This window comes from Tyto alba, unplaced genomic scaffold (assembly GCF_018691265.1).
Source record: "Tyto alba isolate M040663 unplaced genomic scaffold, T.alba_DEE_v4.0 Super-Scaffold_44, whole genome shotgun sequence".
NCBI lineage: Eukaryota > Metazoa > Chordata > Aves > Strigiformes > Tytonidae > Tyto > Tyto alba.
The window spans coordinates 444,845-466,988 of record NW_024881320.1 but is presented as its reverse complement, the minus strand read 5'-3'; the positions used below and the strand labels follow the sequence as shown (position 1 = coordinate 466,988).

Below are 22,144 nucleotides of genomic sequence, written 5' to 3'. Positions count from 1 at the left end.
ATGGTGATTTCTAGAATATGTTATTATTTAATTCCTGCTATCACAAGAACTACGTGAGGCAGTAAAACATCATTAGGTAAAATAAAGAACCATAGAACAAAACTGAGTCACTCTGGCACTCAAACCACAAATTAAAAAAGATTATTATGACAGTACCAACACACACAAAGTACTCATTAAAAAGCCAGCCCCTCTTTCCAGTCACGACTGCTGTTCTCTTACTAATACGGTGGAAGGTGATGGCAATGCACATATTTAGGCTGCCTAACACTTTGTTACAGGAGGTACTGTACATATTAAACCAAAGCTAAAGAAACAGAAGTTCCTTAGTGCAGTGGAACAAAAAAGGTTCTTATGAAGTGCAGAAGACGATCTAGCAGGGACAACTTAAGGTAGGAGCTCATGTATTTCTATTAAAGAAGATGGCACAAGCTTCTCAGCATCACTTCTCCAAACCAGCATAGAGCACCAGAAACCAGCTCCTACTACAGAGGTCACATTAGACAAAAACTCCCGCAATATCTGCTTCAGGTTAGTCTCAGCAATTAATTCCCTTTGCTGCTGAAAAAGCTTCCTCCTCTTGCAGAAGGTGCTCAAGGTTCAACCTTACCAACCATCCAACATGAGCATTGAAAACACACAATTTTCTTCTGTATTTTTCTTTTCAAGAGCAAATGAACTCCCAGTCCCCCAAAGCAAACAGTATATTGAACACACAGAAAAACCTACATTACAAGAATGTTTATCTTCCAAGATCAAGCTTGCTAAACTTAGTCCTCTATAGAGACAGAACATTTAGCAAATAAAATAAGTAAGTGCCTGTACACGCTGAAAGATCTGACTGAACAGCACGTTGCTATCCAGAAAACAGTGGGAGTAGATTCCTATCGAGTTCCAATAAGATGAGTGGGAAGAGATAACAGCAAATTTAAATTCAGCTCCAAGACAAGAGGACAAGGGAAAACACTGTGGTACAACAGCATGAAGAGAATTCTTGATTAAAGAACAATGAATCTTACACTTCAGAGCTTGTTTCTATGTAATCCATCTTATTTAATGCCATACAATTCAAATAAATACGCCTTATATATATGATGCATTGGGTGGCAAATTCATAATTAAGGCACCTTTTAAAAAAAATTATTTATAACTTTCCAAAAAATACTTTAAGCGTTATATTAACATTTTTATATTTTAAATTATCTAAATAGCTCAAGAGAATCAGTGAAGCATTAGGAAGAGGAAAAAATAAAAATAAAGAGGCAAGCAGAAAAACTGGCGTTCCAAATGGATTGTGAAACAAATGACATTACTTATTCTAAATACGGGTTTCCAAAATCAGCTTCAAACTATAACTGAACTTCCCTGTCTATGAAGGCATCTATATGACTTCTTGTATTTTAATCTGTAAAATGGCTTTTTGTTTTTTTCACTCCATATTCTGGGCTATTACTGTTTTTCTGTAACAGAAACTATCTTCAACAAGAGTCCAAGAACAAATAAAGAACATGAAGTTTCTCCCCATAACTCTGCACTCCTAGCAGCTAGCACTTCAGCCAGTCTGTACTTCACTTCTGAATATACGTGAAAACTTGCCAAGCCACATGCAAACTTCACCCAATCAGAACAGAACTTTAACAGAAATAGTGGGGAAAGAAATTAAAGGCCACTGAAACTAGAAGCTTAAGCCACCGTAGGATGTGCACAACAGCTATCCAGGCTGCTAGATTTTCCTAAGCTGGACTTTATCTTCACAAATTGTTATAAAGCATTACTGGGAGTACATCTTCATGGCTATAAGAAAACAATTCCTTAAATCTCAGCAACATAATACATAACCTCATAAGCAGGACATCAGTAAACTGGAGAAGGACTCAGGCTGTTCCCTCCCTTGAGCCTGTAGGTAAGTGAAACACCACCCGAGGGTCAGTTACACAACGGGCCCTGGAAACACATACTCACCCTGTGGACTGCTGGCTAAAATACACCTGCGCAGTTCTGATGCCTCGATGAAAACAAAAACACTGCCACCACCCAACAGACATGCTGCTAAAGTTACCTTCCATCTAGCAGAAGCAGTATGAAGGAAATGCTCCAAACTTCTGTTGCTTTTGCAGTTTTCAATGTCCTGCAGTTTTTAAAGTCTAGCGTTTATTCTGTGTTAAATATTAGAGTATCTAACCTGACATTTGCTTTAGTCTAAAGTACTCTTACAAATGTCAGTAAATATTCTTCTGACAGACACGTTTTTCATTTTCTCTGGCACCTCTACATTATAGGAAAAAAAAAAAAACAAAAAAAAAACAAAAAACAAACAACAAACAAACCACCAAGTTTTATTTTACCTATTATTTTGTGAAAATCTAAGTCAAACTTCCAAATTTTTAAATAAAATCCTAGGACAGATTTTTAGGTGTTCATGGAAATCTATTTTTATATCATAAAAAGCTATAATTTATCTTAGAGCATATATAAATCAAAAGGAATATATACCCTGAACATAAAACCATAACTTACAGAACTATTCTAATAAAAAACCAACCACATATTAGTAAATCTCTTAATGGAATATATGTCTAGGCTTCTCGAGCGTATTGTTCTGCCAATATTTTACTACTTTGGTTTTTCATTGCAATAAGAGACAAAAATATTTTAAATACGAACTTATCGATAGGAAGGAAACTGATTTTTTTTTTCCTTTAACTGGAGCTTATACAAAAATTTCTAAAGAAGAAGATGTCTTTTCTAAAAAAATTTCTAAAAATGAGAAGCAACTGTGAGCTTCCAATACTGAACTTGCAGAGATCTGCAATTGTAACATCAGTTAGATCCACTCTAATTTGAGCTATGCTACATGTTGCTAAAAATTGTAACAACTATGCAATCCATAGCTAAATTTAAACAGTACTTTTTGGTTCATACATAATTTTAAAAACTAAAGGTTATACAGATCAAATTACGCCCTCATGCTTTTGCAAAATACTTCAGTTAAACAAAATCCTGTTTTCAGATAAATACTCCAAAACCAAGAAAACTAAGTTGTGCAGATGTTATTTTTAAACACGGTTGAGAAACTAACCTGATTTCACTGCAAACACACTGCAAAATACTTTTTGGATCATGTATTGTCATGGTTTGAGCCCAGAGGACAACTGAGCACCATGCAGCCATTCACTCACCCCTTCCCTCCCAGCACTGGGAAGGAGAAAATAAAGTAAAAGGCTGGTGAATTGAGATAAGGACAGGGAGGGGTAGCTCACCCACTATAATCAGGAGGAAAAGAAGGGGAAGAAAAAAAGACATCACTTTAATTCAAACACTAACAAAGACAACACTTAACAGACAAGGGGGGACAGTGAGAAGCACCACCACATCCAAAAATACCTCCGCCCACCTCTCCCTTCTCCCCGGCCTCAGCTCAGCTCCCCATCTGTCTCCCTCCTCTCCCAGCAGCGCAGGGGCAGGGGATGGGGGTTACAGTCAGCTCGCTGCTCTTTCCTTCTCAGGATGGGGGGTGACCGCCACACATCCCTCCCCGGCTCCACGTGACTCTCCTCTCACTGCAGACAGTCCTCCACAAGACTTCTCCAGCGTGAGTCCTCCCCACGGGCCGCAGCCCTTCCCGAGCTGCTCTGGCATGGGTCCCCCCCCACCATGCTGCAATCCTCCCAGTGCTGAACCACAACAGCGGGGGCTGCTTCTCCCTTCAGAGTCCCCGCTTCCTTTAAGCGCAGGCATCTGCTCTGGTGTGGGCTCCTCCACAGGCTTCAGGTTGGCCTCTGCTCTATTGGTGACCTCCATGGGCGGCAGTGAGGGTGGCCCTGCCATCTCACCACGGGATACAGGGGGGCTCTGCTCCGGCGCAGCTCCCCCCACATCCTCCTCCTTCCTTCCTTCCACTGACCTCGGTGTTTGCACAGGTGTCCTCTTCGCAACTCCTCCTCACAAGTCTCAAAAGCTCTCAGGTTCCTCTTCTTAAATACGTTCTCGCAGAGGTGCAGCCACTGTCGCTAACTGACTGGGCCCTGTCCAGAGGCAGGTCCAACTTGGAGCCAGGGGAGCTTTGAGAAGTTTCTCCCAGGGGCCACCACTGTAGCCCCCTCCAAATACCTCACCACTTAAACCCAGCACAGGTATGTAATGGAGTATTTTCATATATCTACTGTCAAATATAATTATTTACAATAATTGAAAAGCTATAAGCAACATGCATCAAGTCATTGCAAATTCTTTATTTCCATTTTTCTCAAATTGGTGACCTCAAAGTTCTTCTCAGTCCCTCCTTAAGAAGCATCTCAAGTAACAATATTACACCAACTAGTGATGAATAAGGAGACAGCCAAAAGTGACCGTGACAATCTTTGTATATATAACTTTTTATAAAAGCTCTTCAGTCATGTGTAAATCAGCCTATATTATTGTTGCTCTCCCTCTCCTGATCTTCTGATTATTATACCTATTGGTTACACTGGATCTCATGTCAAACTGGAAGCTCACTGAGACTAGGTGACTCCTTGTTTTAGCACCTGGATCCATGAGGTTCTTGATCCTTCTGGACCACATTGTGCTAAAAGATAATAAAAATACAGTCTTTTTCATAAGGTGAGCAGTCTCTCAGCACAGGATTATTCCAGTTTCTGTTACATATACTATCTATTATATATAATTAAGTCCTTCTTTTGTGAACTTTTGAGAAAAGTGGAAGCAGGTTAATGTTTCGGAGCTTCAGTCAGTAACATGCAGGGCTTATTAAGAGGGATTTTACCCAACACACAACTGGTCAGGAACACTCAGGGTAAAGGACAGGTTTTACCTTATTCTAAAGGATTAGACACCAAATACCTGGAGATAATTTATCTAAATTAAAACAGTATCCTGCGGCCTCTTTCTCGGGTGGCTGCTGGTGTTTCTTGATCACAGTGATATCATCCATCAGACTAAGCAATGTATACAAAGTTATATTGGCAAGGACATTAGCAAGAGAGAAGACAGGGTGATGCAGGAGTGTAGGCATCACTTGCAAATTTGGGGCAAATTTGCCTAATTAATTAAAGACATTTGCAACTTCCTGGGCTTCTCAGAGATCTAACCCAAACTGTTTTGTGCAGTACACATATGAGCTACTGAAACTGTATACCAATGAAGCAAAGTGCTAGTCAAATGTAAAACTAACTGCCCAGAGGGCAGAACAATGTTCAGTATATTCTGGAAGATAAATAGCAAATGATGCTCAATGTCAATAAATGTAAAGTGACTGGAGAAAAAAAAATTCCTTAGTTATTACCACAATCACTGGCCCCAATCATACCCTTACCCCGCACAAAAGACATTTTAGAGTCCTTGGAGAAATTCTCCTGGAAACACTGTCTCTGTACTCATGAGCAGTCAAAGAGACAAGTAAAAGAATGAGAAACTTTGGGAAAGGAGAAACAATTGCACCGTTCTAAAAATCTACAATAGGAAGTGCATTTTAAATACCATGTTCAGTTTTGCTACCACCACTACCACACAAGCACGTAAAGAAACATAAGTAGAAAAGGTGAGAGATGAGTAACAGATAACCAGATGTGGATCAATCTCCATATCCAAAGAGAGACTAAGACAGACTATGAAAGTTAGAAAAGAATTGAAGGGAGTAAGTCAAAGGTCTATGAAAATTGAGAAAAGCACAGGGAAGGTAAAAGAAACAACTATTTGCTATTTCCCAGAAACAGAGAGGCATCAAACAGGCAGAAGATAAAAGAAAACAAACTGAAGTAACCTTACACATGCAGTATAATTAAAATGCAGAATTACCCCAGGTGTTACAAATTACAATAGTAATAATGAATTCAAAAATTAATTAAAAACATGAAATCCACAGAAGTCTATTGAACATGAAATTAAAATTACACATACATCCTGAATGTTCAGTAAATTCTAACAATTCTCAAGTACTGTAAAGAATATTTAAAGTTTAAAAAAAAAACCACTCTGAAATAAGGAACAGTGCTTTCATCATAATTTAACAGCAAATTAAAACAAACATAATATACTCCTAAATCCTTAAGATTTTAATTTTTAAATAGAGACAAAATTCTGTCTAAAAGTTATGTTTGTACCATAGATGGCTAGAACCAAAGTAACAGATGCATTACAGATGCCTAAAACAGGCCAACCCTCATACAACACTGACAGTCAGTTAGTTGGAAGTTAGGAAAAATATATGTAATATATACTGTAGGATACATTTTACATATATATACACAATATACATACATTATTTAATTTTGTGTATTCAGAATGCTTCCACTGTAAGAGCAGCTGGAAGTCAGCACACGCTTACTGAAACTTTAGTACAGGCCATAGGCCACGTCTGCCTTGCATGGTGCATTTATGTAGCCTGCAGAACAGACTCAAACTGAATGGGGAACACTTAGCTTTCTCCTTTTCTCAGAAAAACAAAAATCTAGCTTCACTGGTAACCTTAAAAAGTAAATTAATTAATGAAAATTCAAGTTTGTGTCTGAGCATGATGAAAGGCTAAAGCAAACTCAAAAGTTAAAATTTTCCAGGTCCTTGCCAATCTCATTAGAAAGTGCCCTTATAGATCAGGAACAGTCCCTCAGCATCAACATACAGTATGTTACTGTCAGTAATTTCAAAGGAAGAATATGAAAGAGTCAAAATTCTTAAAGAATGGAAGAAAGTGAAAACACAGTACAGAAGAAGTAGAAAGTAACACAAAAATTGAGATGAGTAATGAGAAATTAAAGCAGAAAGGAGATAATTTTCTTATTAAGAGATAGTATAACACTGAGACACAGAAAAGAAATAAAAGTTGACCTCCTAAGTTTAAAGAGTCATTTGCTCCCACTGCCATCCAACAGATCTATCCTTAATGTAAAAAAATATCTAGTATCAGCTGAAGGAAGCACAAAATCTTGAACTTAGGTATTGTGAATAATAATTACATTATAAATTATCAGTGAGGAATCTTGACCTTTTTCTTCGAACCATCACTTAGCCACAGGCAGACAGACATAGATGGACTGACTAACGATGGACTGATGAATCAGTAATACAGCAACTGCCAGGTCTGAACAGAGAAGTCACTTGAGTAAGACTGGTTAGGGCAGCAGGTGTTTGTGCTCCCTGGATTTTGTTGTCTGCAACAAAGTATTCAATTGTTGTAGTACAACTGTTGTTTTCTCTGAAGGGATGTGTGCCATCTGGGAGTGCAGGTCTGTCAGCACGATGGCAATAACAGCGTTCACTGATACACAGGGAGGTAGGTACTTCACCTGCAATCTCTCATTACAACATTTCCACCTCAAGTGACCTGCCCAGTAGGAATGGAAGTAACTGGTGTCCAGGCAAGGAGGAAAGAATATGCAGTGGACAAGGAAGAGATTTTCAACTTCGGTCAAGAGGGGGATAATGTGATACAGTGAAGCAGCCACAAAATAAGACTTGATCAATATCCAGCAGAAATGTATACACAGACTGATGCTGTTGCAGCAGTGGATTTCACCTCTTGAAAATTAAGATTTAGATAGTACAGAGTACCAGTAACAATAATAATTAACGATGTTATCACTAATAATAATCAGTAGTCTTATACACTAATATGACCTAGCACTTAAAAAAAAAAAAAAGACTGTGTGTTTAGATCAGACAATTCCGCCCCCCCCGCTGAAAAAAAAAGGAAGATTTCCAACCCTACTGCTGACAAAAGTCTTTCAATATTCAAGGCACACCCACTCATCCATTTATCAAAAAACTCCTTTCAAAGAACCTATAAAAGGTTTCATTAGCACCTAAAGAGCTCTCGTTCAATACCAGAAGAAAGAACAAGAGGGATGACACTGCCTAAGATTGTGCAAACCTCCAAGAAAAATGAAATACATCCAAAATTAAACATGTATAGCTCCAAGGAAAGAGAAGGAAGAACAAGAAAGCATAGACACTCAGCCATTTCAACCCTCCATTTACTGAGGACAGCCAGGGACATCCTATGGCTGCAACATCAAACTATAGGAGCACAGGCTTCTGGCAGGGATAATATACCTCACCCTTAATCACCAATCTATATTCAAGTGAACAAACAGAACCACATTAATGATATTTGCTGTCATCCAAGATGCACTGACTGAATCCAGTCTCCAGACTCCAAGTTCTGTCAGTAATGATGTTCTTCTCACCGGTTACTGACTTTTTCAACGCCTGGCATGCCCAGCTGAGGTATTATCTGCTTGAGAACGTGTCTGTACCATTAGTTCCACCAGGGTCGTAACCTCTGCAGTGCTACAAAGTACATCCCACACACTTACCAAAAAAGTTTCCAGATTTTAACAAGATAAGCTTAGTTTTTGCTTACCCGCTGACACCCGCGCTCTCTCTCGCATAGGGGTGCCCGCTCCAGAGAGCTGTAGACTAAAACACCTACGTGGAAATAATGGCCCACAGGCGACGACAGGTCCCGGCCGCTGCCCCGCAGCCTCCCGCCTTCCCCCGCCCTCGGCGGCTGCCAAGCGCCGGCAGCCGGGCGGGACCGACGGCCGCCGAGCTCCGCGCCCGCGGCGCAGCGCTGCGCTCGCCGGGCCCGCCGGCCGCGGGGCTGGGTGGGCGGCTGGCCCGGGCCCGCCGGTCGGGGCTCCCGGGAAGGCGGCGCCGCTCTCAGCCCGTCGAGAAGCGAAGGGAACCGGGCGGTCGGCCCGGCGACCGCGGCTGCACCCGAGGCCTGGCGGCCCCGGAGCCCCGCCGGGCACCCGCCGCCGCTTACCCCGGCACGCCCGCGGGCCGGGCCGCCCCGCCGCCGCCCTGCCCCTCACCTCGCCCCGCCGCCGGCCGCAGGGCCTGCGCCCTCCCCGCGCCCCGCGGGCTCCCCCCCGTCCGGGCTCGGACGGCGGCCCGCCCGCGCTCCGCAACTTCCCCGCGACGCCCGCGGGCAGGGATCGGGATCGTGCCCGGCCCGGCCCGGCGGCGCCTTCCCGCCTCCTCGCCCGCCGCTCCGGCACGCCGCCCGCCCGGCGTCAACTCACCCGGGGAGGCTCAGCGTCCCGCTCCCGCCGCCGCCGAGCCCGGCCCCCCGCTACGGCCCCCGGCGGGGCGGGCGGCGGCGCCTGTTGCTCCATCGCGCTCCGGCTCCTCCTCCTGAGGGGGCCGCGGCCGCCGCCGCCCCCCGCCGGGCCGATCCCGATCCCGCTCCGGCCCACGGCGCCACGTTCCGGGCCCGGCTCGGAGGGAACCGCACTGCCCCCGGCCCCGCCCCCGGGGCTGGGCTCCGCTCGGACCCCGGACACCCCCCGCCCGACGGCGCCAGGCCCGCTCCGCCGCGGCCCTGCGCCGGACGTCCTGCGGCTGGAGGCCGGCCCCCCCCCCGCCCGGGACAGGCCGCTGCGCCGTGCCCCGCGGCTGCCGGCGGTCCGGAGGGCGAGCCCGGCCTCCGCCGGGGCCGCACAGAAAGAGCAGGCAGCCCGCCTCTTCAGCTGACCCGCGGCGAACGCTTCCAAGCCCCATCGCCACGGAGAACGCCGCTCCAGTGCCACGAAGGTGGAAGACCATCGCCCAACGGCAGCCGCCGCCTCAGCAACAGCTGCTTGAGGGTAAGTGGGCTTCCACGCCGAGCGCCTGCAGCTCCCAGGCAGGTCAGTAATGGGCATCGCTCCTCAGCCTTTGCCTTCTCAGCGCGTTTGTACAACCAGCATCCTAACCGAAGCCTTTCAAAGGCTGTAGACCCATGCCTGTTGAAATGAACCCGGTAAACAGATTATGATGAAGACTCTCATGCTGTGAATAATACACAATGAAGAAATAATAGTTTACTGTGATACTGGGCCTAGATAGGAACAGGGGATGTAAGGGTTAATATGGGAATAGCAAGAAGGGGATGACGAGGGAAATAGTCGAGATAAGAGTTTGCCTAATGATTTGCTAGAAAGTAGATAGTTTGTATAACATGATGAGCCGAGGTATGGAGTCTCTAGGTTTTATCAGTACAAAGCCGGTTGGGACTAGACCTACGGTTTGGACAACAGCCAGTAAGTGACTGAGTCTGCGCGAAGCCTGGGGTCACAGAGCGGACAGGAGGAAGAGGAGCTTGACTTCATCCCCAAAGACCCAACGACCACCACCAGAAGGCACTGCGCAGACTCAATTGGGAGGAGATTTTGGAAATGCTAATTTTAATACGAAGCGGGGATAGGTAATGCATATGTATAGGCGTATTGCGAAATATTATGAATATGTAATCATTTGCTCTATAAATCTAAGGCAACGGTGCCATATCGGTGCACACAATAGGAGGAGCGATCCCCTGTGTGCCCAGCGCTGAATAAACACACCTACTTTACAATCTATCAGATTGTGGAGTCTGTTTTCCGCATGTCAGTTTTGGCGAGCCAGCCAGGAGACTCTCTGCTCGACTACGGGATCGACTGCGGGGCGGACTCTCCCAGGCGCGCCCCGAGCACTTTCCTCGGAGGAGCCTCCGCTACCAGCCGCTCACCATGGGAGCAGACAAGGACTTCCTGAAGCCACGGACTAAACAGTCTGTTCAAGGATAGGAGCCTGTAAGTCGTACGCGTGGCTGGGGCAGCTGGTAAATCGCACAGAGACGTCTGGCATGCAGCCAAGGCCCGGGTAGGTGCACCGAAAAGGCACGAATTCGTGCGGGTTAGGGGAGTCTAGGGGGCAATTATATCTTGCCACAGACCGATAGAGCGGTCGCTGGCTCCAATCGGGGACCTGTTGGCCGATAGGGCGCCCACAGGCAAGAGTGATTGAAAGGCCTTTGTTTTGTTGTGTTTTGTTTTAACTCCTGATGAAAGTGCTGTAAGTGTGTGGACGTCCGTGAGATTGTGAGATCGTGAGTGAATGCTGTGTGGTGATCGTGTTAGGTGTGAACGTTTGGAGTAAGTGTTTTACAAAAACAAGATGGGTAATACTCAGGGAGGGGTATTAAAAAAGAGCCCTCTCGGCTGTATACTCGCCCATTGGCGGGACATTGCAGGGAGCGGAGGCACGGAAAGCAAAAGGACTCTTGTAAAATATTGCAATCAGTGGTGGCCGCTGTATAAGCTAGAGGATGGCGCTAAATGGCCGCTTAATGGAACACTGGACTATAACACTTAGTTACAACTTATGTTGTTTTTAAGGAGATAAGGAAAATGGGATGAGGTATCATACGCGGATATGTTTTTCACTTTGAGGAATCACCCAGAGTGGCAAAGGGACTGTGGGTTAGTACCCCCACAGGACCCTATGGTGCTCGCACTTGAGCGAGAAAGTAAGGAAAGTAGGGGTAAGCTAAAGAGATGTTGCTGATCATGTAGCATTGGACAGAGATGTACGAAGGTAGATAAGGTTCACCAAACCTCAGAACAAGATGATGATTTGTTTAAACCTCCCCCCCGAACACAGGATCAGGATGCCGACTCGGAAGGAACGGCGGACTCTCCCGATAGTCCGGTATCCGCCCACACTAGACAAAAGACAGCAACAAGTATTTTACAGGCACCCCTTCGGGAAGCCGTGGGGCCGGAAGGTGGTACAATGTTGGTTAGGGTGCCCTTCACCACCGCTGATTTGGAAGCATGGAGGGGAATTGCGAAAAACTATAGACGCGATCCACATGATGTAGCTAAACACTTCCAATTTATTATAAAACAGCACAACCCGGATTGGAGTGATATACAGTTACTATTAGAATATATGACTGAAACAGAGAAACAATTGATTCTAAAAACAGCAGGAGACTTGGCGGAGGATCATTATAAGATTACCGGGGGAGACGTTAAGGAATATTTTCCCCTCCAAGACCCGAAATGGGAACCAAATAGATCGGCACATATGGAAAGGTTACGGGTGTATCAGGAATGGATTGCAAAGGGGATAGAAAGAGCGATCCCAAAAACTATAAATTGGTCAGCTTTATATGCAGTGAAACAGGGTCCTTCCGAGTCCCCATCCGAATTCTTGGATCGACTGAGAGATGTAATGCGCCGTAATACACCGTTGGATCCGGGATCAGAAGTAGGAATACAACAACTAGTTTCCTTGTTCATGGGCCAATCTACAGGAGACATAAGGCGAAAACTTCAGAAGTTGTGCCCTACGGAAAGTAGGAATCTGGAGGTATTGTTAGAGGAGGCGTGGAAAGTGTTTAGCAATAGGGAAGAAGAATGTCGACAAGGACAGATGAAGTTGATGGCCACTCTGGTTCAGAGACCAGCCAAGCAACAACCGCGGCTGGGGTGGGATCAGTGTGCTTTGTGCAAGGGTTTCAGGCATTGGAGAAAGGAATGTCCGAAGAATAGGAGGGAGAATGGGAAGGCTTCAATGAATGTAAAAATAGCAAATGTAACAGAGGACTGACGGGGACCTGGGGGATCTACCCTGGCGGATCCACTGGTTAAACTTAAGCTGGAGAGAGAACAAGAAGAAGTAGAATTTTTGGTAGACACGGGAGCAACGTACTCGGTTTTGAATCAAGCTTTAATACCACTAGGGGACGACTATGTTATGGTAAAGGGAGCGACCGGCCAATCTGAAAAGGCGTATTTTTGTAAACCTTTAGAGTATAAATTGGGAAAGCAATGGGGAATTCATAAATTCCTTTATATGCCTAACTCCCCAAAAGCTCTCCTGGGGAGGGACTTGCTGGAAGCAAAAATTACCTTTGAAAAAGGGGAAGTCACCTTGGAGGTAAAAGATCAGCAATACATTCAAGTGCTGAGTCTAACTCTAACTAGTTTTTTGTTAGGAGGAGAAATTAGCGAGGAAATTTTAAACCAAATATATCCGGGAGTTTGGGCTACCGATGTACCTGGAAGGGCGAAAAACGCTCTACCGATTGAGGTTAGGATCAAGGAAGGCCAACAACCGGTGAGAATTAAACAGTACCCTTTAAAAAGGGAAGATAGGGAAGGAATCCGACCAGTAATAGAAAAATTTTTGCAATTAGGGTTACTAGAGGAGTGTGAGTCTGAGTTCAATACCCCTATACTGCCCGTTCGGAAACCTGATGGGTCATATAGGGTGGTTCAGGACCTACAGGCTGTGAATAGAATAGTTGAAGATCTCCACCCAGTGGTAGCAAACCCATATACCCTGTTAACTGTATTAACACCAGAGTTGATTTGGTTTACTGTCTTAGATTTGAAGGACGCCTTCTTTTGCCTTCCTCTCCATAAAGCCAACCAAAAGTTGTTTGCATTCGAATGGGAAAATCCTAAAACTGGTCGAAAGACCCAGCTCACCTGGACGGTGTTGCCACAAGGATTCAAGAATAGCCCTACTCTTTTTGGCAACCAGCTTGCAAAGGACTTGGAATCCTGGGAAGCCCCATCCGAAAAAGGAAAATTATTGCAGTACGTGGACGACATTTTGATCGCTACCGAGACAGAAGAGGACTGTGCAACGTGGACGGTGAGCTTGTTAAATTTTTTGGGACTACAGGGGTATCAGGTCTCTAAGAAGAAAGCCCAGGTGATACAACGCAAAGTAAACTATCTGGGCTATGAGATCACTGCAGGGCAAAGAACTTTGGGACAGTCCCGTAAGGAGGCCATATGTCAAACCCCGAAACCCCAGACAGTAAAAGAATTAAGGACCTTCTTGGGAATGACGGGGTGGTGCAGGCTATGGATATATAATTATGGACTGCTTGTTAAGCCCCTGTATGCGCTAACAACCACCGAACAGACGCACCTCGAATGGGATGAGGAGGCTGAGCAAGCCTTCGATTTGCTGAAGAAGGCTTTGATGTCAGCCCCGGCTCTAGGACTCCCAGATGTGAGTAAACCACTTCTTCTCTTTTCTCATGAGAAGCAGGGCATTGCCCTGGGAATACTGGCACAAGACCTAGGTCCATACCGACGAGCTGTCACCTACCTCTCTAAACAACTAGATGCGACTGCAAAAGGGTGGCCTGGGTGTCTGCGAGCGGTTGCTGCCCTGATACTGAACATACAGGAAGCTCGGAAGTTCACTCTGGGCCAGAAAATGACTGCCTATGTGTCCCATACAGTATTGGCAGTCCTGGAAGCAAAGGGAGGGCATTGGCTCTCTCCATAAAGATTTCTGAAATACCAAGCTGCACTAGTAGAACAAGATGATGTACAGATAGTAGTCACTAATATTGTCAACCCAGCTTCCTTCCTCAGCGGTAACATGGGGGAACTAGTGCACCATGACTGCTTGGAAACAATTGAGGCGACATACTCAAGTCGCCCTGACCTGAAGGAAAGCCCCATGAAGGATGAGGAGAGCTGGTTCACGGACGGAAGCAGTTACGTCCTGAACGGTAATCAACACGCGGGGTATGCCGTTACCACCAGTCAAAAGGTAATAGAATCAGGACCTCTGCCTGCAAATACTTCTGCACAAAAGGCAGAAATAATCGCTTTAACTCGAGCCCTGGAACTAGCCAAGGGTAAGATCATAAACATATACACGGACTCCAAATACGCTTTCGGAGTTGTGCATGCACATGGAGCAATCTGGAAAGAAAGAGGACTATTGAACTCCCAAGGGAAAAACATCAAACATGCGGAGGAAATTTTTAAACTATTAGAAGCTGTTCAACTTCCTGAGAAGGTGGCGATTATGCATACTAAAGCACACCAAAAGGCGAGCTCTGAATTGGAAAAAGGAAACGAGCTGGCGGATAGAGAGGCAAAACGGGTTGCCAAAATAGAGATAAAGACGGAAGGAGCACTTATTCCTGATAGGCAAATTTCCCTGGAAAGTAAACCAGAATATACCAGGGAGGATCAGAAACATATTGCAGATTTGGAGGGGACATATAACAAGGAAGGGTGGGCTTATACCCCACAGGGAAAGTTAGTTATCCCCTCTCGTTTACTATGGCATTTCACATGAGAGGGGCATAGGAAGAGACACTGGGGAGCAGAAGCTTTGTATAGTCACTTGATAAAAGAGATTGTAGCCAGAAATTTGTATACCACGGTAAGGCAGGTGACTCGACAATGCGACATCTGCCTCCGGACTAATCCCAAGAATGCCCCCAAACTAGAAATGGGCCAGATTGGGAAGGGCAACGGGCCTGGGCAACAATGGCAAGTAGATTTTACAGAATTACCAAGGAAAGGGGGGTATCGATATTTGTTGGTACTGACTGATACCTTTTCAGGCTGGCCAGAAGCATTCCCTACTAGAACAGCTAAGGCTCGGGAAGTAACTAAAGTACTGATACAAGAAATAATACCACGATTTGGGATTCCGGCAATCATATCCTCAGATAGAGGACCACACTTTGTCTCAAAAATAGTACAACAAATTAGCCACCATTTGGGTATAGATTGGCAGCTTCATACCCCGTACTGCCCTCAGTCGAGCGGTCAAGTGGAGAAGATGAACCACTTAATCAAACAGCAAATTGTAAAATTGGGGCAAGAAGCAAACCTGACATGGCCTCAGTCCCTTCCCTTGGCCCTTTTACGCATACGGACAAGGCCAAGGGCAAGGGAAGGGCTAAGCCCCTTTGAAATTTTATATGGACAACCCTACGGGGTACAGAGAGGAATATCTACACAAATTGGAGATGAAATTATGAGCTCCTACATGGTGGCATTAGGGAAACAGCTCAATAAAATCAGAAAACATGTAACTGGTACTCGAGGGAGAGGTCTGGATGGACCTATTCATGATATACAACCTGGAGATTACGTGTATGTAAAATCTCTTACAGAAAAGAATCTGGAGCCACAGTGGGAGGGACCATACCAAGTACTTCTCACTTCTTTTACGGCAGTTAAGATCAAAGAACACAACTCCTGGATTCACCATACTCGGATCAAGAAGGCCCCTACAACTTCCTGGAAGGCAATAGCAGGTGATAATGAACTAAAACTGAAGCTCACACGAGTAAAATGAGCACATTGGGGTCAAGAATATTTAATAACCCAGCTTTTAGAAAGTCAGTTGAGAAAATTATTTTTGTGATCATAATTATAAACCAAAGATTGGAAAGGGCTGAAAGTGCTGAGTGGCCTTGGTCCGAAGCCCTGACAACTGAGGATAGAAACATTACTGGTAAATTGGCGGTTATAGTCCTGTGGCGAACAGATGCTGACTATCCATATATGTTACCAAAATGGGAGAAATTGGAAAAAGAGTGGATACTCAAAAGAATCATAGGAGATGAAATTAAAATAGGGTGTCAAATGATTAATGGAACAACCCACGAAAAGGTAACTGGAATTCTGATAGAATCAACCTCCGAGGGTGGCCATCGAGAGGGATGTGTCCGCCCAGGTAAATTAGATTGTTGGTATGATTTTATGTTAACACAGACTGTTGTGGTCAGTTGTTTCTGGGCTAATAATGGCCAAGAGCTTAAAATAGAAGGAGGCCTTATGATAAATTTTAAGATACACGCCGTACCTCCTACGACCAGGGGGCCCCTTACAACTCAAACAACTCAACCCCGAACAAAACCGGAACCCAAGATTTATGAAATTGGCCCATATATGATTAGGAATGTGGGTCAACAACAATTACTGTTTAACCCAGAATGGTCTCTTAAGCATGTCGAATTGATAATACAGACTAATATCTCAGAAATCCAACCAGCCTGTCTTTCTTTCTTAAGAACATCTTTCAAGGGCTGGACGATGTGGTCACAAAAACAAACGCACCTTAGGAGCAGAATGAAAAGAGATTTAACTGGGGTATTAAGAACAGGATCGGGAGTTTTGAATGGAATCGATTCAGAAGTATTAATGAACAAGTTGGCCACTGCAACAAGTGATTTAACAAGGCTAAGGCAGCCTCTACAGTCATCTTTATTGGCATTGGGAACTAGTCAATGGCAAGTCTCAAAAGTATTGCCAAGTTGGGAAAAGGATGAGGACCAAGACCACAGACTAATACTAGATGCACTTAGTATGGTTAAGGATAATGTGTCTTTAGCTTTTAGTTGTATACAAGCACAGTTATGGATGCAGGCAACCGCTGCCTTGATTATAAGGGAAGGGAATGAAGGAATTTTTCCAGTTGAAATCCGAAAGGCTGTTTGGGACAAAGCCACCAATTTTGAAAGGAGATTCCAATCTTGGTGGACTATGGTGAATTTTACCTATGACCCCACTACTAACATGGCTACTGCCTTTGTGCTCACTATACGTAATGCCACAGTTTATGTAATCCATCCCATCATTGCATTAGGGTTGAATCATGAGGAAACAGTGCTCTATCCTTCAGAACATAGAGCATGGGCCCGGAAGGTGAATGAGAAATGGCAGACTGTAAACGTGGAATCTTGTATTACCCGAGAACAACAGGGGTTCATCTGTGAAAGTAATACAATTGATGCCCAAGACGTATGCCTTGACACTGAGCAAAGTATCTGCCACTTCGAAATTCACCCAGATAATAGTAAGAAAACCGTGATTGTATATACTGGTCAAGGCTGTATATGTTTAAGAACCGCTTGCGTATTCGTAGAGATAGATCATGACAATGTAACTTTGCCTATTGGGAATCATTCTAATTTCTGTATTTGTAACTTTGCTAAGATCATTGGGTGTGACTTTGTATATTGGGCACCAGTGGTTTCTCACCAGCTGATAAAATCTAAAATCACAGGGTATCTCGAGTTATCACCTACACCTATTGGAATGAACCTTACATTAGTAAGGCAATTAATTAAACACCAAGACCTGTTAGGGATCTTAAGAGAAATTCAGAGAAACGGAGAGAAAACTTTAGTCACTGTTCACCATGATACAAAAGAAATAAACAGGGTTTTGCAAAGAACAAAACAAGATGCAAGTCATAACTGGTGGGATACTCTTTTCGGCTGGTCGCCTTCTGCAGCAGGGATCCTTAACACTATGATACACCCCATTGTGATCCTACTAGGTAGTTTAGGAATTTTATTAGTATTAACCATCATGTTATATTTATGGGTCTGGAGAATGTTTAAAAGGATAACTGCTATGCATGAGGCTTTATACTATTCAGGAAAATTGCTGAAGTAAAAGAATTTACTTAGTATGATAAGAAAAGGGGGGATTGATACAGGGCCTAGATAGGAACAGGGGATGTAAGGGTTAATATGGGAATAGCAAGAAAGGGATGAGGAGGGAAATAGTCGAGATAAGAGTTTGCCTAATGATTTGCTAGAAAGTAGATAGTTTGTATAACATGATGAGCCGAGGTATGGAGTCTCTAGGTTTTATCAGTACAAAGCCGGTTGGGACTAGACCTACGGTTTGGACAACAGCCAGTAAGTGACTGAGTCTGCGCGAAGCCTGGGGTCACAGAGCGGACAGGAGGAAGAGGAGCTTGACTTCATCCCCAAAGACCCAACGACCACCACCAGAAGGCACTGCGCAGACTCAATTGGGAGGAGATTTTGGAAATGCTAATTTTAATACGAAGCGGGGATAGGTAATGCATATGTATAGGCGTATTGCGAAATATTATGAATATGTAATCATTTGCTCTATAAATCTAAGGCAACGGTGCCATATCGGTGCACGCAATAGGAGGAGCGATCCCCTGTGTGCCCAGCGCTGAATAAACACACCTACTTTACAATCTATCAGATTGTGGAGTCTGTTTTCCGCACGTCAGTTGTCTAAGTGAAAACTGGATGCCGCTTTACCTGAGGGGAATTTAATAACACCTCCCAAGTTTAGTCTTTCATGGAAAAACTGTAGGAGTCTGAAACTTCAGAAAGCTTTCTGCAATAAAATGGTGAACATGTGGCAATCGGCTCAAAGGTTTGACTTCAAATAGTGAGATCAAAATTAAGATTTCATTAGAAAGCAAGTCTTAATCAGGACCCAGGGAAAGTATTCAAGCAAAGCAGTTAATAAAAATAATCTAGCAATAGTGGGATGTAAAAAAGATGGAGGAAGAAATTATAGAAGTTTTCCATTTCTGCCTAAAGACCAATTATACTTAATCTACTGTGTAAGTAGTAGCTAGTGAATTGTCTTCTCATCTGTAGTGATGCAGATCGTTTTAAAATCACTGGTAACCAAATCCCAAAGGTATCAGCATTTGCAGTAACACCAGATCACAAACCTAGCCCAAACACACCCAAATCCTTTAAGATTCTTTTATTTAGCAAATGGCAGCTGAGTATGCCCTTTTACTTCAGATGAGCTACAGCCAGTACTAGAACTCTTTGAGGATGTGCCAATCAGTCACCTGGGTGCACCAGAAAGGGAATGTCATTAGAGGATAGACATGCTTTTCTTCTGTTTTACCACCCCTGTGTATCTGGAGTAGATTTGAACCAGTGGTATTTTTTTTCATCCAGATGCCCATGGATGTTCCTCCATCTGGTTCATTAAGAAAAATATGAATGTACAATAACTGACACTTTATCATTAGCAATGGATAATATCAAATATCTCAAACCACACAAGATCTCTGTGATAGGCATATATGGGAAAACCTGACTCATTAATATCTTAATTCTTACCTGACACTGGTTTATGTCATAACAAACTTATTCTTTCCAGATCAATTTACAGTAAGTGCCTTTAACCAGAAGATGCATGTTTTAGAACAAAGTTACTAAATTACTCCCTATTAGTCAATAATGGAATTAATATCCTTTAGTAAGAGGCACACAATCCAAAATTTTAACAGACAAGCAAATTAAAAATGGTTTATCTCTCAGTTCAATACCTAGTTCTTCTCTGGCGAGAACTTCCTTACATCACTTGTTAGCATGTTTCCTCTTACTCAGTCCATCCTAAAGGAAATAAAGATAGTACACACTCTTCAAAAACAGACTGGTTAGAAACTACATGCAGATGATAACTTTTCCTTTGAAAGCCTATCAACCACTTCACAGATCACAACAGTGTTGAGTCTGCCAGACCAGTATTTAGCTTTATCTGAAGTCCAGAGCATCTCAAGCTCCATCAGTAGTTTTACATCAAATCTGAATATTATAAGTGTCCTCAGAAGTCTGTGAGCAGCATTTATGTCAGGTAATACAATACTGTGTCTCAGGCAAAAGCTCAGCAAACTTCGTATTCTTTTTTCATCTCTGAGGACCTAGCATTATTTCCACACCAAGCTAGAAACTGGAACAGAAGAAAGAGTGTAGGTGGTGATGAAGCTAGCCTAAAAATTTTTAGTAACTTAGTTTGCTGTTTTTTCTGATATTCTCCTTGAGTCAGACAGCTGGATGAAATGGAATATGGCTATTTGTATATATTCTCATGCATACACAGCAGTCACTTCAGTCTCACAAAGTTATTTTTATTTAGCAATTGTATCTTCAACAGTTATTCCATTATTAAGATTTTTCTAAAATAAAAATTCTGCTTTCCGTAAAAAAAAAAAAAAGCTATAGTTAACAAAAGTCACTTTCTCTTTCTTTTCACCTCATTTTCTGAAATGTAGAAGGAACAGCACGCTTAGAAGGGCCAGATTCTTCCTCATTTTCATGGAGACGCTTTCTTGTTGTGGTTGGCTAAAAGATACAGCAGGATGGCTACGTGAAAACAGGTAAGACGGAGCCTGTTTGGCTTGCTACAGAATTACAGATGTTCGATAAAGTCTCCTTTCCGTGTCCAAAAAAGCAGCATGACTAACAAATGTTTCTGTACCAAGATTTATCTAACTATATTCGATAATTCTCACATAAGACACTCCCCCCAGCTTTATCTTCCACTACTGTTTAAAATTCTCCTAATTAGCATCTGGTAATGAATGTCACGATACCATTCTAAAATTTCACTAACATGAGAATTTCTCCTTGACTACTAAACATTTATGACTTGAATCCATCGAAACATACATGTGCAACAAGTTCATTTTAAATATATGAATAATCATTTAAAGCCTAGGAGACTGTTTCTATACATTTAAACAAAGTATCTTGCCAAAGCACAAAAGTCCATTGCTTCTATTCAGAAAGCAGAAATAAGTAGCAGCCTACTACATACAGCCAAATTGCACACTGTTTTAAGTTCTCAAAATGAATTGATTTTCTTAACATTGATTACTTCAAAAATCTAGTTTCTCTGTGCATCAGGAATTAATCTTAAAATAATCTGTCACACATACCATTTTTGATGTTTGTGGTGGATTCATATTGGCATGTGTCTGAGCAAGTACCTGTTGAAATGTACTCTTCATATCTTCATCCTGTGAAAAAAAGCAGTAACTCTAAGCAGTATATGGAATATTTAAGGAAAAAGCCTACATTTTGGCTAATGAAATGGATCAGCAATTAAGGAATGAATAAATGAAGGAGAAAAGGAGGTTCCCCCACTTCCCCCCAAATAAACACGTTCCTAATATGGCTTCAATACACACAAGAATTGCCTGGTCAAACTAGTGGCCTTCTATGATGGAGTGACTACATCAGTGGACAAGGGAAGGGAAGAACTACAGATGTTGTCTACCTGGAACTCTGTAATGCCTTTGACAGGGTCCCCCACAACATCCTTCTCTTTAAATTGGAAAGATATGGATTTGATGGATGAACTATTCAATGGATAAGGAATTGGCTGGATGGCTGCATCCAGAAAGCAGTGGTCAATGACTCGATGTCTGGATAGAGATCAGGTGGCGTCCCTCAGGGGCCCAAACTGGGACCAGTATTGTTTACTATCTTATCAATGACATAGGCAGCAGGATTGAGTGCACCCTCAAGAATTGTGCAGATGACACCAAGCTGAGTGGTGCAGCTGACACACCTGAGGGATGCGATGTTACTCGGAGGGACCTGGACAAGCTCGAGAAGTGGGCCCATGTGAGGTTCAACAAGGCCACGTGCAAGGTCCTGCCCATGGGTCAGGGCAACCCCTGGTATCAATGTAGGGTGGGTGATGAGTAGATCGAGAGCAGCCCTGTGGAGGAGGACTTGGGGGTACTGGTGGATGAAAAGCTGGACATGAGTTGGTAATGCATGCCTGCAGCCCAGAAAGCTAACCGTATCCTGGGTCACACCAAAAGAAGCATGGCCAGCAGGTCAATAGAGGGAATTCTCCCCCCCTACTCCACTCTTGTGAGACCTCAACTGCAGCGCTCTGACCAGCTCGGGGGCCCCCAACATCAGGACATGGAGCTGCTTGAGCAGGTCCAGAGGAGGCCACAAAGATGACTGAGGGGCTGGAGCAGCTCCCCTGGGAGGCCGGGCTGAGAGAGTTGGGGGGTTCAG

At 43.7% G+C, this 22,144-nt stretch overlaps 3 protein-coding genes across 8 annotated transcripts in view; 1 reads left to right on the top strand and 2 right to left on the bottom strand.

Moving 5' to 3' along the window:
- The window catches only part of TTC28 (tetratricopeptide repeat domain 28), a 196,713-nt gene extending 186,387 nt beyond the window's left edge, over positions 1 to 10,326 (bottom strand). For all 3 annotated transcript variants that reach the window (XM_032992901.2, XM_042805055.1, XM_042805056.1), the window contains exon 1: positions 9,024 to 10,326. In XM_032992901.2, the coding sequence (XP_032848792.2) occupies positions 9,024 to 9,644 (621 nt within the window). In that variant the 5' untranslated portion in view covers positions 9,645 to 10,326. The remainder of the gene's footprint in view (positions 1 to 9,023) is intronic.
- LOC122154684 overlaps positions 9,478 to 22,144 on the top strand; it is a 14,965-nt gene continuing 2,298 nt past the window's right edge. The window contains exons 1-2 of one of the 2 annotated variants that reach the window (XR_006166719.1): positions 9,478 to 9,587; positions 20,380 to 20,484. Coding sequence is in view for 1 of the 2 variants with exons in the window: in XM_042805058.1 (XP_042660992.1) it covers positions 15,876 to 17,987 (2,112 nt within the window). In the remaining variant the exon portion in view is untranslated. Of the gene's footprint in view, positions 9,588 to 15,694; positions 18,554 to 20,379; positions 20,485 to 22,144 lie in introns of those variants that run through there. The other variant, XM_042805058.1, reaches the window with a different exon arrangement.
- Positions 20,213 to 22,144, bottom strand: part of CHEK2 (checkpoint kinase 2) — a 20,786-nt gene continuing 18,854 nt past the window's right edge. For 2 of the 3 annotated variants that reach the window (XM_042805059.1, XM_032986790.2), the window contains exons 14-15: positions 21,046 to 21,126; positions 20,213 to 20,449 (exon numbers count right to left, since the gene is read on the bottom strand). In XM_042805059.1, the coding sequence (XP_042660993.1) occupies positions 20,357 to 20,449; positions 21,046 to 21,126 (174 nt within the window). In that variant the 3' untranslated portion in view covers positions 20,213 to 20,356. The remainder of the gene's footprint in view (positions 20,450 to 21,045; positions 21,127 to 22,144) is intronic. The other variant, XR_006166720.1, reaches the window with a different exon arrangement.